At 50.5% G+C, this 17,400-nt stretch overlaps 1 protein-coding gene across 1 annotated transcript; it reads left to right on the forward strand.

The window, feature by feature from the left end:
* The first annotated feature begins 543 nt into the window (after positions 1-543).
* ST6GALNAC1 (ST6 N-acetylgalactosaminide alpha-2,6-sialyltransferase 1) lies at positions 544-11,031 on the forward strand. The gene is made up of 9 exons (XM_033077068.1): positions 544-739; positions 3,638-4,535; positions 6,075-6,243; positions 6,431-6,602; positions 6,926-7,064; positions 7,421-7,521; positions 8,092-8,181; positions 9,362-9,461; positions 9,862-11,031. The coding sequence occupies exons 1-9, from the start codon at positions 609-611 to the stop codon at positions 10,030-10,032; spliced, it is 1,971 nt and encodes a 656-aa protein (XP_032932959.1). The 5' UTR covers positions 544-608; the 3' UTR covers positions 10,033-11,031.
* The last annotated feature ends 6,369 nt before the right edge of the window (positions 11,032-17,400 follow it).

Here is a 17,400-nt window from a genome sequence, read left to right on the forward strand (position 1 = left end):
AGTGTCCATCTTTGCAAATCTTTCCCTCTGCTGGTGGGGTGATGTACTCTCAGCTGTCAAAGATTGATTTCACACTGACTGGAGATTTTCATAACACCAACTCCTCTTTTTTGTGGTGGATTTGCACCAATCTTACTTTTTGATTTGTGTCAAACCAACCACAAGGTAAAATGGATGTGTATCTAGCCACCAGCATTTGAGGGGCAGGAATTGCTTCTGGATTGTACCTATGGCCATTTATGTAATCCACATGCACTCCCAGTGGTGTTTCTTCCAGGTTAGAGATAAAGTGTTTCTGTTTTAGGGCAGACCAACGTCATTAAGCACAATATGGGAAACCTCCGCTGTTTGCAGTAAGAAGCATTCCTTTCCCCACTCTTTGTTAAATAAGCTTCTGGTGATAGATGGGAACAGTACAAAACTGATATCCTGCCTGAGAAATTGGAGCTGTGTGCAGCATGTCTGGGAATGCTGGGAGACAGGGTGTGCACGCTGTTCTGAGGAAATCCAGAGGGTTTCCTTCCTTCCACACAACTTGGTGAGGCAGCGCCTGGCGAGCGCCTCTGGACAGTGGTGGCAGCTCCTCTGACACTCAGGGGTATCTCACCATGTGCTGCTCCAGGATAAGGCTCCTGAAAATTGCCAAAGTCTTGATTTGCCTCATTGTTGTAACACAGCTCTGCCTCTTCGTTGTCAATTCCGGCTCCTTGTTTGACTTGGCGAACACAAAGATTTTCAGGTGAGGGACCGGTTCCTTCGCGGCGTGCGCTGTCTGGTGTGGGTGCTTGTGCTTGATTTCTCTCTCTGTCTCTCTCTTTTTTACCCTGAAACTTTTGATCTGAGTTAGGTGACCACTTTACTTCAGCAGAGCATGGTGTTTGGAAGATCCACAGTCAAAAACCTGCTTCTTTTGGCTCGTTATTTTCCAGGGCTTCCTTTTGTAGCTGTCTAAAGCTTTTGCTTCACTAATGCTACTTGTTGTCATACTTTGGCACTATATAGTATTTGCTTTTCCTGTTGGCTCCCAGAAGGACCTTATTACGCCCTAATCCGGACTGCAATGCTGGACAGTGAATTTGGTGGGATGGCTTTGATTTTATGGCAAGTTCAGCAGCTGATTCCTAACACAAAATATGCTGCATACTGGGACACCAATGTCATCTTGATATCTGTTTTATATAAATGGTCGAGTAAATCCTACAGGAATGGGTGTGGAGAGAATTGCTGTTGAATGTCTCCAGCATCAGTGGCAGGGAGCACTTACAGACACCTGAGCCTTTCCCAGCACAGGTATGGCTCGTGGATGTGTTGGTAGGAAGCACCACTCCCCAGCCTCCCCACCACCCTCACCTGCTCCCAGCTCTCCCAGTGAGCTCATCTGGCTTGGCTTGGCTGGGTTGGTTCTCAGCTGAATGTCTGAGCTGGTGCTGTGGGGGCAGGTGGGAGGTGTGAGGCTGGGAACATCTGCAGCTCTTCTGGAGGGGACGAGTTCAACTCAGCTCTAGAAGCTTGAGACCATGCTTTGAGGACAGCTGTCAGTTTGGAGAGGTTGGAATCTGCACGAGGGAGGTGGGAGGGAAAGGAGAGAAGAAGGAGGTGTAGAGAAGTGAAGTGAGTTTTCCTTGATCCCAGAGCCCATCAGTGGCAGAGCTGGAACAAGAAATTGCTCTCCATGTTCAGCTGCTTGAAGCCATTTCCTACAGTATAGTTTCAGAGAATGGAAATTTCTATGTTTATACAACTTAAGTAAAATACAACAAGGTATGAACTGTGTGTAGTTGTCTGTGTGGCAGTTCTATTTCTGTACCTTGTATGTCATGTAGAATACACAAAGCAGCATTTTCATGGCTTTATCCTCTATTTGTCCTTGGGCTTTGTAAAAGGGGAGTAAAATGACAGTAAATGTCATTGAGCTTCTGCAGTTGTTTGCCAGCTGGACTCTAGAGCCTGAAATCACTGAGCTGCTTTGACAATTTGTCTGGATTTAAATGCTGGTCAGGAAAGCAGAGTCCTGTGTAAGCAGGAGTGCCTGGCCAGGTGAGCCTGACTGCACAGTACAAGGTTTGGGGTGTGAAGAGCCCTCAGTTTTACACTTTGGTCTCTGGCACAGCATGTGAAGTTAAAGTGTAACAGACTGAGGTGGAATCTGCTGCAAGACAGCACATAGGGGAAACCTGGAGTGGGGGAATGGTTTCTCAGCTCCTGTTTCATTTGTTCTCTGCACTTTAATTTTAAAGTTTTAAACATCACCTTAAAAGTGCGACAGAAATTCACCGAGGGATTCAAGATCTGCCTGAGTTACTTTACCAAATTTCTCTTTATTTAGAGTGTCCATATAAAATCTTTCCTCCTATTGGGCAGTAAATAGTAACAGTAAGTTTATACATGAAGCACTATGATAGGAAGCCCATGGTTGAAACTGGGTTGAAACTGGCTAATGATTATGAGAGGCAGAGCTGACAGGCCATTTGCTGCATTCTCTCTTTCTTAGCCTTGCAAAGGTTAATGTGTTTATCTGATATGAAATTATTTTTAAAAGCTTTCTTAGTTGATAATTTCCTGAACACTTTCAATTTCAGCAGCAACTGAGCTGTTATCTGTGGCCTGTTATTTGCTGAAGTGCTTTCCCTCCCATTTACCACTTCAGAAGCAGTCCACAGCATTCTGAAACAAGTGTGTCATGTAAAGGCTGAACATGAGTGTGGAATCAGACTGCCACAACCCCTGAAAAGCCTTGCTGTACATAAAAGCTCAGCTGCAGATGTTATTCACCTTCCTTTTTCCTGTCCTACCCTCCAGCCATGTGCAGAGAAGAGGGTATGTTTAGGACCAAACCCTACCACTTCTGCCTTGATTTTTTTGTTCTGTTTCAGCACAGCCTTGTTGCAGGTGGCTCTTGCAGGCTCTGTCAGCAGATGTGTCCTCCTGTCATAACCTTGTACCTGTGCCTGTGCCTCTGAATCAGGCAGCAGGGCAGCTGCAATATTAGAGTCAAGTGCTAAAAACGTAGAGATTTTGCATTTTAATAGCTTCACAGTGTCTGCCTTCAGACACACGTGCCTGGTGAGTGCTGTGTGATGCCCTTGCATTACCTGACCAAGGCAGAGGAGGAGAGAAAGAAGTGCCCTGTGGCCCCAAAAGCTCAAGAGGTGATGTAGGGTAAAGAAGTGAGTTTCACTTCTTCTTAGACTTCCCTTCCTGAATTCTGGAAGATCTTCATGCTCTGTTGCTGAAGCACAGGGCTGTGCTGGCAGAGGAGAGAGGCAGATGGCTGCCTCCATGGTGTGTGCCATGTCCTGAGCCCAGGATCTCCAAACCAGCCCTGCAGTGCTCTGGGGACATTGCCAGGGGCCCTGCCCAGTGCGTGGCAAAGCTGGGCTGTACTGGTTGGCTGTTAGTGCCAGTGTGAATGTTTCATGTGCCAAGTCTGAGGAGAGAATGTGTGTCTCTGGGATTTGCCTGGTGGAGAGAAAAGCAATATTCAGGCTAGAATGGTGTAGGAAGTTGAATAACATTTTGGCAAAGTTTAAAATGTAATTGCTCTAAAGCACAGAGAGAAGCTCAGAGTCAAGAGCACTAGAAATTGGCTGAAGGGTGTTCAGTGTTAAGTGTGTGCTTTTCCTTTGATGACATTCAGGAAATTGAAGGTTTTCCAACATGCCCCAAAGACACAAGAAGTGGACACCCAGGAGAAACAGGGTTTAAACTATTCTGATAATGGGAACTCCAGGAGCACTTGGAAAGTGGCTTTGGGAGGACACTTCTCAAGACTCAAAGATGTGGTGGAGAAGACACTCAGATTGAAAGGAAAGGAGGAGCAGAAGGAAACAATGAAACCAGTTATGGGGGTTAAGGAAGCCAAGGAGAACATGGCTGTGAAACCACCACCCCAGCTGGAGGGAGTCAAGAAGACAACAGTGGAAACAGCCCCTATGGTGCAGGGAAACAAGGGAAAAACAACAGTGAGGCCAGATCCATTGGTGAAAGAAGCCAAGGAAAAGACAACAGTGAAACCACTTCCCAGGGAGAATGGAGACAAGGAAAAGACAACAGTGAAACCACTTCCCAGGGAGAATGGAGACAAGGAAAAGACAACAGTGAAACCACTTCCCAGGGAGAATGGAGACAAGGAAAAGACTACAGTGAAACCACTTCCCAGGGAGGAGGGAGACAAGGAAAAAACAGTGAAACCACTTCCCAGGGAGGAGGGAGACAAGGAAAAGACTACAGTGAAACCACTTCCCAGAGAGAATGGAGACAAGGAAAAAACAGTGAAACCACTTCCCAGGGAGAAGGGAGACAAGGAAAAGACAACAGTGAAACCGTCCTCTGGGGTGAAGGGAGCACATGAGAACAACACATCCAAAGACCAAGCAAAAGCCAAAGCACCTCCTGCATCAATAAAAACTGGAACACCTGCTCCTCAGGCTGCTGCAGTGACACAGAAGAAGAAACTGAGTGCTGCTGACTTCCCATCTCAGCCACATTGGGATTTTGAGGATGAGTACCTGCTGGATAAATCATCCCCACCCTCGGTAGGTGGGATGGTGCAGAGTGGGCCTCCCTATTGCCCTCCTTGTCTGCTGGCCCCTGGGCATGTGTGCTCTTTGAATTTGGGGTTGATTTCAGAGCTGGTAGGTCACTCATTGGTAGCTGCAGATGCTGGTGATACCCAGACATGAAGACTCAGGTTAATTAAATTTAAGCATCTTATAATTACTAATGTCCAGGAACAGGGCCCTTAGGAAAGTAGTAAACTACAGCAAAGTTCTCAGCAAGCAGATGGGACAGCTTGTGGTGTTTCATACTGTCTCTGTCCCCCATCCTATGCTGGTAACTCTTTGTAAAACTTACCCAGAGCAGTTTTCCCTGGCACCCCTGTTTCTGGAAGGCTTGGAACACCTTCCCACATGTTGTGTCTCACTCCCAAACCTGATCTGTAATTCTGCAAAGAGAGGGAGTCACTAGAAACACTCCCCTCTCCCTAATTTCCTACATGATCAGAGTTTTCCCTTGTTCCTCTGGTACTGATCCAGTCTAGCTCAGGAGGCACAAGAAGTACCAAGCCTTGCACAGTACCTGCTTGAGCAGGAAGGGAATGTCCCTGTTCCTGGACATGAAATACACTGCAAGTGAAATTATGCCACCGTGAAACCCTTGACAATGTTGTCCTCAGTGCACTCCTGTGGTGACAGGCAGAATGAGGGCTGTCTCATCAGCCTGTGACAGGGTTGTCATCCTCATCCTCTGCAGAGACCCAGCTCAGCCATGGAGCACTCAGCAAGGCTTTGGCAATGCAGCCATTTCTGGGGATTTGAGCTGGGCACGAGGGACCGTTTGTTCTCTGTTTTGTCTTTCAGTAGGTGTTTGGGGAAGGTATCTAAGAAAGTAGAGCCCAAATTGACTCAGCAGAAAATTCAGTGCAGTGGAGCTGTTTGCTTTCCATCTGCACACACAGCCTCACTCTTGCCAGCTGCAGTGGCTTATCCCCTTGTAGGATAAGCTGGTTTGGATTCCCTTCTCAGCTGCACATTTCATTGATTTATTTATGACATTGAACAAGTTGTTGCACATTTTTTCTTACCCTTAAAGGGAGTGGCAGTGGTTGTCAGTTATTTGTCAGTGTTTCCTCAGGTGCACTCTTTAGACCTTGTGAGGCATGTTGCCAGCAGGGATTGCTCATTTTAGCCTGTAAATATTATTGTAGCCTATTCCTAGTGCTTACAGCCTTATTTGATGCATTTAGGTTAGACTTATTACAAATCTTAATTTGCATCAGCTAATGAGGCCCAAAGCCAGTAAAATATTTAAGTATGACAGGCCTGTTCTGAAGAGGGAAGTCTCAGAGACTTGGAGTCATCCTGGCTCCCTTGTAGGTGACTTTTCACCAGCTGGTTATGGATGTAGTGCTAAAATTGTGCTTCGTGTTCCTGATGATGGGTATTGTGAGGGGAATGGATGAGGTACCACTGGAGTTTCTGTGTCTCTCTTTGGTCCTGCACACAAGCACTGGCACTCAGTCATGTTCATCACCTCTGCTCATCAGGCAGTATTGTTCCCTTTTTGTTTTCAAGACCTGCTCTGAATCAGTGAGGGCCAGGGCTGCCAAGTCTGACTGGCTGAGGGATCTTTTCCTGCCCAACATCACACTCTTCATGGACAAGAGATACTTCAATGACAGTGAATGGAACCGCCTGGAGCATTTTATACCCCCCTATGGCTTCATGGACCTGAATTACACACGTGAGTCCCTCAGGGCTTCTCAGGATGGGACTTTCAGACTCCTAACAGGAAGATCATGCTGAGTAGCTGGAGGTTTGCAGCATCTTCCCACCAAAGGCATCTAGGAGGATCTCATGGTGGAAACTGATGGTTTCACTGTGTCCACCCCAAAGGCTCTTGATAACTCACCACTGTGTTTGCTTCACAGAGGTAAAGAAGGTCATATCCCTGCTGCCCCCAAAGCCCCACCAGCAGCTGCTCCTGGCCAGCCGTGACAGCAGCGTGCCCACGTGCATCAGCTGTGCTGTCGTGGGGAATGGAGGAATTCTGAATAACTCTGGGATGGGCCAGGAGATTGACTCCCATGACTATGTCTTTAGGTAAGGCAGCCTCCCTCCTCAGAAGGTGCACTTCATTTCTTCTAGTATTCCACTCACTCCCAAATGCCAAAATGATGGATGGCAGGAGATAAAAAGTCCAAAAGTAATTGGACTGCTACTAAATATCCAAAGCCTGTGGTCACAAATGAGCCATAAAGAGCCATCTCCACAGCAGGGGCTCTCCTGCAGATCAGGGTGCCAATCAGAATGGGCCTAATCTTCCCTTCCTCCAGGCTAACACTATCTTTTCCTATTAGGAATGTGCTCATGAGGGGTTTCAGTGGTCACCTAACTCTGCTCTTCTGTTTGATTTCCTTGGCCAGGGTGAGCGGGGCTGTAATCAAGGGCTATGAAAAAGATGTGGGAACAAAAACCTCCTTTTATGGATTCACAGCCTTCTCCCTGGTTTCCTCTCTTCAGATCTTGGGACACAGAGGGTTCAGCAAAATCCCGTGGGATAAAGTAAGTGAGGTTCCTGCTCTGTGCATGCACAGCTTTTACAGGATGCTGTTTGTCTGTGTGCTTCAGTTCTGCTCTTGCCTTGAGGAGCAAAGAGGATGAGGCAGGCCTTTAGCATAACCCTCAGTGAGGAACCTGCACTGCCTTGGCTCAGAGTGAGTGTTTGCAGTGGCAAGTTGTGTCAGTGCCACTCCAGCTTTGTGCCATGTAGAAGGAGCTGCACATCAGATGTTATCTCCATTCTGCTGCTGTGAGCTGCAGACCAAAGATGTGTCAAAGAAACTCTGAGGCAAGATGTCTGCTTGTGTTTTTTTGTTTTTTTCCAAGTGCTGTTCACTAATGCTCACTTGTTTTCTTAGCATGTCAGATACATTCACTTCTTGGAGGGAAAAAGAGATTATGAGTGGCTGGAGGCTCTTCTGCTCGACAAGAACATCAGGAAAGGATTCTTGAACCTTTGGTAAAACAAACTATAATGTCCTCTACCCCTCCAGTGATGAGCTGTCTGTTGGGCTCTTTTCCTCTCCCAGTGCTCAACCCTATGGAGGACCAGGCCAGGGTAAAGCCATGGAAAAGCCTCCCTCCCTGACAGACTTACAGGCAGAAATCTCTCATTTCCTCCACAGCTCTGAGCACTGCTGTAGGCAATACACCTCCTTCCCAGAGGTAGCTGATTTCAGTGGTGTGTGGCCAGAGCTTAGAGAAAGCTTTGTGGCTTTTGGGGATGAACACATTCTGTTGGCTGGTCTGGTGTGGCATGCTCGTGGATGAATGACTGGTTTCACTAATTTTTGCCCATACAAACACATGTTTTTGATATTCCTGTCTCCTTTTGTTGCCTTTCCTCTCTGATCTCTTCCTCTGCAATGCACACAGGCTATGGAGGCTTTGTCATAATGTGGGAAATGTTACAGAATATCTTCACAGTGTTTGTGGTTCTTCTCTTACCATCAAGTGCATCAGGGCTGATCCTTTCTAGCTGTGATGAGCTGTAGGAGCTTGTCTTGAGTCTCCCAATTCCTGTCCGTAGGCAGAAGCCCCGGGAGAAATTCAGTGATGATTTCACAATGGACAGATACCTGGTGGTTCATCCTGATTTCCTCAGATACATGAAAAACAGGTGAGCTGTGGGTTGTGTGCTCTAACAGCCTTGCTTTTCCTGGCCAGCACCATCTCTCTTTGTCTCTGGCCTCTACTCCCAGCTCCCTCCCCGTCCACAGTTCAGCCACACCAGCAGCCTAGGGATAAGCATCAACGTGAGCTCAGCTGAAACTCTCTGTGGTGCTGCAGTGGGATGTTAGTGGTGGGTAAACATCCAGAATTTGTGAGTTGGAGAAGCAACAACCATCAGACAGTTTGGTTTTCTGCATTTAAAAGAGATCCAGGAACAATTGCAACTTTGGGCATAGGAAAAATGTTGCTGAAGTCCCAGAATAGTTGATCTCTAGTTCAGAACCAGCCTTTCATGTTCCCCCTTGCTTAGCACCTTGGAGGAAAGCTCTGTAACAGTCTTTCTCTCCAGAGATTCCTTCTAGAAGTTGGTTGTGCCCTCAATCACAAGAGGCTCTTCTTCAGCATCCCCTTTGCCTGGCCTGGCTGCTGCTCTTCTGTGCCTCTCCAACCCTTTCCACAAGCCACTGTCACTATGAGATCTGCCCATCATGGGCCACACATGACTGAGAGATGGAGGAATAGGAGCTCCTGTTTTGCCCTGCTCTGGCTGCCTTTACCCTTCAGTCTCCTTGAGAGCTGCTGCCTTCCCTGGAGCCAGATGGCCAGCACTGCCTGCCTGCTCTGCTGTCCCCCCTCTGACTTGGGTCCTTTCCAAGGCTAAGAGGACTCCATGCTATTTTTTCCCAGTGTTTACTCCTGTTTTCCTAACAGCTCCTGGCATAACACAGTGCAGCTCCTGGCAGGTTTTGTGACACTCCTCTGCACCTTCCCTATGTCTCATTTCACTCCTAGATGTGGATGGGGAGCAGGATATAGCAGGGAGCTTCAAAGCCACCTCTGCACTGCAAAGCACAGGGCAGATTTAAGAGTAGTGGGCTTTAACCTACAACATCCTGTAATCCATCCCCTCTTTACCCCCACTGCCTCAAGACCTACCATTTCCACAGAGCTGGGGCAGAGCTGGGTTTAGGTTGCAGTGCAGGTGGTGGAGAGTTCTTGGCTTCTCTGAAGTGCCCTAAGCTGCTGCAAGGACAGAAGATGCCACATGGGCCACAGGGGGCAAAGTGTGCCCTGCTTGAAACACCACAACCAACGACTCCTCAGTGCTTTCCTCTCTCCTGCTGCAGGTTTTTAAAGTCTAAAAGTTTGGAAAAGCACTACTGGAGGCTGTACAGACCCACAACAGGGGCTTTCCTGCTGCTGACTGCCCTCCACCTCTGTGACCGGGTAAGGGCACAGTGATTCCTGCACCCAGAGCTGTCTGGAAGTGGGAACAGGCAGAGGAGAGCAGGGGTGGCTGCTATCTGCCTTGAGAATATATGGGCTCATGGCAGCTGTGGAGGAGCAGACTGAAGGTGAGAAACAGCCCCAAAATTGCTCCCATAGAGGTGCTGAAGCCTGCTGTGACCTAGAGCACCTGATCTCCCAGGGAGACAGTGAGGGGACAGGATCTCTGGAGCCAGTGCTCACAGTCTGGTCCTTCTGGAACCCCAGATAGGGTCAGCAGAGAAGCCCCAGCTGTCATCTCTGTCCTGTGCTCACTCCCTGTTTGGGAGCTGTGTGCTGTGTTTCACCTGCTCCCTCCATCCCTGGTACCCCTGCCCAGTGAACCCTGCATCTCTCCCAGGTCAGTGCCTATGGCTACATCACAGAGGGCCACCAGAAGTACTCAGATCACTACTATGACAAGGAGTGGAAACGTCTGATTTTCTACATTAACCATGACTTCAACCTGGAGAAGCAGGTGTGGAAAAGGCTTCATGATGAGAATATCATGAAACTTTACCAGAGAACCTGACTGTGGCAAGGGCCATTGCCTGTGAAATCTCAACAATACCTCACTGTGAAGAGAAGAAGACCCCCAAAGCCAAGGTTAGCTCTGGACTGCCAGGCACATTTCACCCCCGCAAAGACATTTCCCTCCTTCAGCACCTCTGTTATTTCACAGCACTTCAACAAATGTGTGAATGCTGCAGACCCAAAGTGAGAAAATGCAGCATGCCAACAAAGTCCCATCTGGCTGTGTTGCAGGACTCCTGCTGGTTGATGTAGGCAGGGGTATTAAGGGAGCAGAGTCCAGGATGGATATGGTCCTGTGTTCTATGTGTAATCCAGGTTTTTTCTCTTTGCAATGAGGTGCTCCTTAGGCTGGGGCCACTTCTCTTCTGGGTGCATCCTCTCCATTAGCAATGTCCATTTTGGAGCTGGGTATCCTCTAAACAATCTCCCTGAGGAGCTGGAATGGATGGAGGTGGAAACACAGATCCTCTTTCAGGTTGATTTAATGTCTGTGGGGTGGGGGGGCTGCACTCACTGTGCTCCCTGCAGATAAAAAGGATGGACTGGACACTTCCAGGTGACTAATTTGAGAGAATGAGTTTCACCTCTCTCCTCAGTGTGGCTTTGCTATGACACTCCTAGAGGAGCACTGCCATTGACTCAAGGGCAGGCAGCTGCTCTCCAGGGTGCAACAGACCTTCTGTACCTGGTGCCTCTTGCCCCAGGGGTCCCCTGGCTGCACAAAATGGGAATTTTGTGACATGGACCTGATGTGCCAAGTCATTGCGTAGCTGGACTTCGTCATGCTTGGCTCCCAGCTGTGCCCAGAGTGCTGTGCTTGTCCTTGCCAGAAGAGGTGGGAGCTCTCCAAGTCCAGGGATGGATGCTGTCTGTCCTTGCTGCTGGCTGAAGTGCCTGTTCCCCATGGTGCTGAGAGGAGCCCAGCTGCAGCCAGCAAACCTGGAGTGTGTTGGCCTCCTGGAAGGGGTTTTGTAAGTGAAATAAATGGCATTACTTTGGCCAGGCTGATCTTTTGTGCAGCTCTGTGGTTTGTGGTTATTTAGTGCACCCAGAACTGATGCTTTAAAGGCTGAGATACAGCAGATGGCAAAGCCAGCAAAGGGCAGGACTGAGGGGTAATGGGATTAGCTCCACCTGGAGAAGCTCTGCAGCTTGTGTGGACACACCTGAGCATTCCTCACCTGTTCACCTAGCAGGACAGGGATCAGCACCAGCCAAACACCTCCCTGAAGAAGTGGATGAACACTGGTGAGTTGTCCTTGTCCCATCAACTGCTCTCCAAGTATATCAGATGCTCAAGGCAAATGCAGGAAGGGCTGGATGTTTCCCCTGTGACACTATGCAGACAAAAAGTCACCTCCAGTGTACCTGCAGGTCCAGTGCCTCTCCCTGGGGTTAACCAGCTGCACACTCACTGGACCTGCTTTGGCTGTGTTTTTCCATTTCTGCAGCATCTCTGCTGGGGGCAGCAGCGTCTCCAGGGACTCCCTGGGGTCCAAAGAAGGCATTTCAGCTGGGACTGTCAGCAGGGTTTGTCAGGCTTGATTTCTTCTTTCCCTTTTTCCTTGTGCTGCAGAGAGGCCAGGCAGTTTCTCATGTCTCACTGAGCTTGTTTGTGAAGGACAACCAACCTCCCACACTGAGAATCTAAATGCAGAATTCAGCTTCTCTGGAGAGGGTGTAGCCTGTGCCTGGCTGCTCTGCCCATAGGAGCCTGCAGTGTCTGTGGGAGCAGGGAGTTGTCTGAAATGCACAGTGCCTCTCTTGGCAAATGATGCTGCCCTGTGGGAACACCAGGACCACAGGGAGCCACAGGCTTTGGAGCAGACCAGAAATCCTCCCTGAACAGCAAACAGGGAAGCCTGAGTGAGGCTGACCACCATCCTGCACCACGAGCTCTGGACCTGCTGGATGCCTCAGCCCCTCGTGGTGGCTGTGCACCCCATCCCTAGGTGGCCCTGGATGTGTCCCCTGTCCCCAGGCCCTGCAGGCTCTCCCTGGTGGGCTGTGGGTGGGCAGTGAGGCAGTTTTGTTCCTTGCCTGTCCCTCAGGCACATTGCTGAGGGTTGCTTAGTGACCGGCTCCACCGGGTATTCTTCCTGCCTGAATAGGGCTTTTCTCTTCCCGAGAAGTTGGAAAAAGTTTCTCTTAGACCTTTCCCTTCCCCCCTCTCCTCTTTTGTTGCTCTGTCCTTTGGGAAGCAGGAAGGGGCTGAGTCCCACTGAGCAAGGATTCTCCAGTGGGTGAGGGGGCTCTGGGGATGGGCTGGCAGCCCCCAGCCCATGCTTTTCCCAGAGTCAAGGGAAGGAATCTTCCCAGGAGGCTTCCCCCAGAGCCTGTTCCCTCCAGGCTTTTCTCTCAACACAGCTGACTAGGTTTGATGTTATCAGGGATAATCTTGGCTAGAAAAGCCTTTGCTGTAGTCTGGAGTTTCCCAGTGAGCTCAAAGCCACATCCTTCCTGATCCCAGGAAAACGACTCTGACCTAATGGTCCCCCTCACCTCCTCACTTTGCTCCTGTCCCCCTGCACCAAGGCACCCCGTCCCACTGTGGCACACATTGGGACACATCCCCTGGAGCACAAATCCAGCTGTGTCTCACCAGAACCACCTGATCTTGTGGCATTGGGTCCACAGTGGCCACAGGAACTTGAGCAGGGTTGGAGGTGGCATTTCCCAGCCAGCTTCCAGCCTGGCACAAACTCACGGAGCAAAGCCTGCAGAGAGCAGCTACAGCTGGAGCACCCTGGGCAAGAGCCAGGATGCAGGACTGGGCACCTCCCAGCAGGGTGGGTGTCCCAGGGTGTGCTGTAGTAGCCCCAGCCTGCTCAGTGCCATGCTGCAGGGCCATCCCAAAATCCAGGGCTCTGTGGTTGGCACAACATCAGCACGGTCCCTGTGCCTCCAGGTGGCAGCTCCTGTTCAGGGATCTGTCTTTGTGCCGGGTCTGGCACATCCTGGTGTGCCACCGTGTCCTGGTGCTGGGCACAGCCCTGCAGCTGCCCTGCCACTGATGGCCCAGGGAGCTGATGGCTGCACAAGCAGAGGGACTGATGGTGGGATCAGGTCTGACATCCTGAGGGATGCTCAGATACAGCAACTCCTCCTCTTGCACAGACACAATATCCAATGCCAGTGACCAGTGGATTTCCCACTGCTAGCCAGGAGCTCTGAGGGCTGCAGGATTTAAACAAAGGGATAAACACACCACTGTGCCTCAGCATGTCCAGAAGTTGTTGTTTTGTCAGCCCTGCTTTTTCAAAAGCTCTTGGAGAGTACCATGAACTGTTATTACAGCTATGCCAGACTCCTCCTGGGGTTCCTCAAGAGTTAACAACCTTTAAATATTCCCCACCAGATTGCAGAAACCAAAACCACCCAGAAACTCTCATGGTGTCACCTTCTTGGCAGGGCTTAAAATTTTTTGCTTCATTTCCACCTCTTCCCTCTTTCAGTGTGACTGCCCACCTGTATAGCAGAAGCAGAGCCCACCCTGTCCTGCTCTGTGTTCACACAGCTCCTTGACTGCAGATGTAGCAGGGGGAAGCAGACGTGGGCTTGCTGGGGGACAGGGATGCATCTTGGGGACAAGTGAGTGGTGCAGAGCCCATCTCATCCCTGCTCCTGGTCAGTGCAGCCCTGCTCTCTGGATCCTGCCTGGGTTTGGCCTCACCAGGAGCAGGGACAAGGTGAGCTCTGCAGCATGTGCCTTCTAAAGGTGGCAGCCAGCCCCAAACCCCAGCAGGTGCTGGAGGCAGCCTCTGTGTGCCACACAGCTCCAAGGCAGCCTTGTGGCACATCCATATTGTCACTCCTGTCTCTTTCCTTCCCAGGCAAGAACTGAGGTACAGAGCAGCCAGAGCTGAATAACAGCACCCAGCTTTTCAGCATGGAGTTGCTCCCTCTGGATGTGTTACTCTCCAGCTTCTGTGGCTGACTGGATGCAGTGGGAGTGTGCCAGAGCTATGTGCCTGCTCCAGGTCAGCACAAAAAGGTGTGTTGGGAATTTAGCAGGTGCTATTAATGTTCCTGAGTTGCTGAGAGGTTTGGGGCAGCCTTGGGGCAGAGTGTGGGAGGTTTCCCCTCCTTGCCTCTTCTGTGTGGACCTTCTCCCTTTCTTGGGGATGTGGTAGCAGGTAAATCCAGTTGGACCAGAAAAACTATTGATAATAGGGGAGGGATAACAAGATAAAGGAGCAGCCCGTGGCTTTGTTGTGCAAAAAGCACCAGCTGACCTGCCAGGAGCCCTCACCTCCAGGTGCTGGAGCAGGGCCCTGCAGATAAACAGCTCCAGGGGGTGCAGCTGGGCTCTTCCGCTAGGCTGAACAACAGGACTTGGGTGCTGCAGGATTTTTCCAGCTTGGCCTGGCCAGCCCTTGGAGTGGTAAATTCTGGAAAGACACTTTCTGATTCCTGGGACATCCCAAGGCTCCCTCCATCCCTCCCATGGCAGCCATGCAGTGTCCAGTGTTTCCACACAGGTGGGTGGACAAGGGGCTGGATCACCCACCCACACTCAAACATGGTGTCCCCTCTCCCCAGCTTTGGGGACAGAGCCTGGCCTGACCCCAGGGACATGTGGCTTTTGAGCATACCTCAGGGATTGCCAAGAGCAGGGCAGGATCAGCCCACATGTCTCTCTGGTCCAGAGCTGGCAAGAAGGGGGAAGGCAATGGTTTGCATCATCACTGGAATTTCTCAGAGGTGTTTTCCAGCTCTGACCCCTCCAGGCATAGCTCAGAGCCTCCCAGGTTGCCTCATTCCACCGGAGAGGGGATGGCCTTTGAACTGTGTGTTTGGTTTATCTGGGCCAGGGTCAGCAGCCCAAGGGCTCTGCCATGTGCAGGCACCTGTGATAAGAGCCAGGCTGGGCCAGCAGGGCCATGGGGAGCAAGCCAACATGAGCCAGCCTAAACCACATCCTGCCACTGCTTGTGAGGTCCTGACCTGCCACCTCAGCCTATGGCTTGTCACATCAACCTTCCTGCTTTGGGGAAGAGCAGGAGGGGACTGTAGAGTGTGTTTCCCTGATGGGCCACATCCTGCCACACTGGCACAGAGATCACAGTCACAAAATTCATTTGGTGGGAAAAAGCCTGAGATCATCAATTCCAGCCTTTGAACACCTTGTCAACTAGACACTGTGTCACTGAGTGCTATATCCAGCGTTTCCTTAAACACCTTCAGGGACAGTGACTCCCTGGGCAGCCCATTCCATTGCCTGACAACCCTTTCTGTGAAGAAATTCCTCCTAATATCCAATCTAGACCTCCTCTGGCACAGGACTGTGTTCTCCCATCCTGTCACTGGCTGCTGGGGAAAGGAGCCTGACCTCCAACTGTTGGAGTTGTACAGAGTAGTGACCTCTTCTTCTCCAGGCAAAACAAGTCCATCTCCCTTAGCCTCTCCTCATAGGAATGGTGTTCCATACCCTTCACCAGCTTCATTGCCCTTCTCTGAGCAGTTTTGCTGCACCCCTGAGCCCCTTTCCCCACCCACAGCATGGAGGTGTGGGCAGGGCAGAGAAGGGCAGAGCACAACCCTGAGCATCTCTGGTCCCTGCTGTCACCCCCATTGTCTCCATGTGGTCACTGCTCCTGACTTGGGCTGTGGTAACACCTTCAAATCCAGCCCAAAGCCGAGCACAGAGTGTCAGGAGCTCCCTGGTGCCTTGCCTGACCCCGTTTCCCCCGGGCTGGGAGCCTGGTGAGAGGAGCTGTGGCTGAGCTGCTCCTGCTGCCCTCCCCGTCCCGGCAGGCAGGGGCTGTGGCTCAGCCTCCCGGGACATCTGCTGATGAATTTTTCATGCTGCCACGGCCGTGCCTCCGCAGGCAGCCATATGGCCCCGCAGCCACCCGCTCCGGCCGCCAGGCTCTGCCTCGCAGGGACCTGCTCCATCAGCAGATTCTTGGCACTTTCTTAAATATACCTCTGACCCGTGCTGGGTGAATTTGGATAGATAAATCCTCCAGGGGAATTGTGGAGATCTCATTCTTCCACCTGCACAGTTCTTCATGGCAAAGACCATGATATTTTCTTCCACCAACCTATGGCTGGCAGCCAGCTGGTGCAAAATATGTTTATTCTCCTCTTGTGCTCTCTAGCCATGGGGAGGGATTGGGTTCTGTTTCCAAGAAGTAATCACTGGAATAAAAAGCCCAGGCTAAAAATGATACTTGCTGGTTTCCATTGTAATTTCATTTATGTTCTTTTCCTAATCTTTATTTGGCAACTACCATCATAAAAGGTTTTTCACACTTATTTAACTTCTAAATTAAGCACCACTTAATTTTGGGGCATAGTCCAAAATGCATTGTAGCACAAAACAAGTAGAGCAGATGAAGAACTGTGCATCTCATTTTCACCCTGCTGACAATAAAACCAACAGTAGAAAACCATATATCATGGAAACAGAGACATGTGAAGAAACCAGCTCCTCCAGCCCTTGAAGCTGCTACTCCACCAGCATTTGCATGATTGGGCCATAAATGTTTCCAAATGGCAAATCCCTGAGTCTCCCCAGGTCACTTCCTCTGGACCAGTGGTCATCCATCTGGATCCAAGCCTTGCTATGTCCCTTGTGACTTACTCGAGCAGTTGGTAATAATTAGCTGTGGTTAACCAAGGGCCGCAATCAAGAGCATGTGAGCCAAGGCACTGCATGGCAGGGAGTGAATCCAGCAGGTCAGAATCAACAACTGACCCTGAGTCACACCAGGTGGGGATAGCTCCAGGCTGGGGCACCTCTGAGCAGGACCCCAGACTCTTAACCACGCTCTGCTGGCTCTGAGTCTTCCAGAAAATGCCTGTACCCCTAAGGGCTGGAAGCAGCATTTAATGATAGAGGCAAAAAGCATCAAATCCCTCCATGCATGCACCCCTATTTCTCTGAGCTGCCTTTGCTGCTGGGGTACATGTGATCCCCTCTTCCTGCCTGTCCTTCTGCAGCTTTAGCTCCAGCTGGGCTTTAAGCTCGATTTCATCCCTGTATGTCCATGTGGTCGTGGTCTGTCCTGTCCTTCCAGCTTCTTGCCTGTTCTCTCCTTCCCTGAGACAACCTGTGCCCAGCCAACCTTCTGCCACAGCTCCCCTCTGCAACAGCAGGGAGGGTTCCCTGCAAGTTTGCTTTAAAATCGGCCTGGCCACCACCCCTTTGTGGTGTCCCAGGTCCAGTGTCCAATCTCCCAGTGGGACAAGGCCAGCAGTGACACCACTGCCAGTCCCAGGCACAGAGCTGCTCCTGTGTTCTCATAGCCTAGGCACTTGGGGGATGCCAACACGGTGCCATCCCCACACAGCCAAAATTCCCAAAGGACCAGGACTGGCAATGGAGGGATCTGTAGTAATGGAAGCAAGTGGAGATTGA

This window comes from Catharus ustulatus, chromosome 20 (genome assembly GCF_009819885.2).
Source record: "Catharus ustulatus isolate bCatUst1 chromosome 20, bCatUst1.pri.v2, whole genome shotgun sequence".
Taxonomy (NCBI): domain Eukaryota; kingdom Metazoa; phylum Chordata; class Aves; order Passeriformes; family Turdidae; genus Catharus; species Catharus ustulatus.

Coding starts and splice junctions, on each gene's coding strand:
- ST6GALNAC1 (XM_033077068.1), top strand. CDS start 609: ATGTGCTGCTCCAGGATAAGGCTCCTGAAAATTGCCAAAGTCTTGATT. Junction 740..3,637: donor GCGAACACAAAGATTTTCAG/GTGAGGGACCGG, acceptor GATGACATTCAG/GAAATTGAAGGTTTTCCAAC. Junction 4,536..6,074: donor ATAAATCATCCCCACCCTCG/GTAGGTGGGATG, acceptor TTTGTTTTCAAG/ACCTGCTCTGAATCAGTGAG.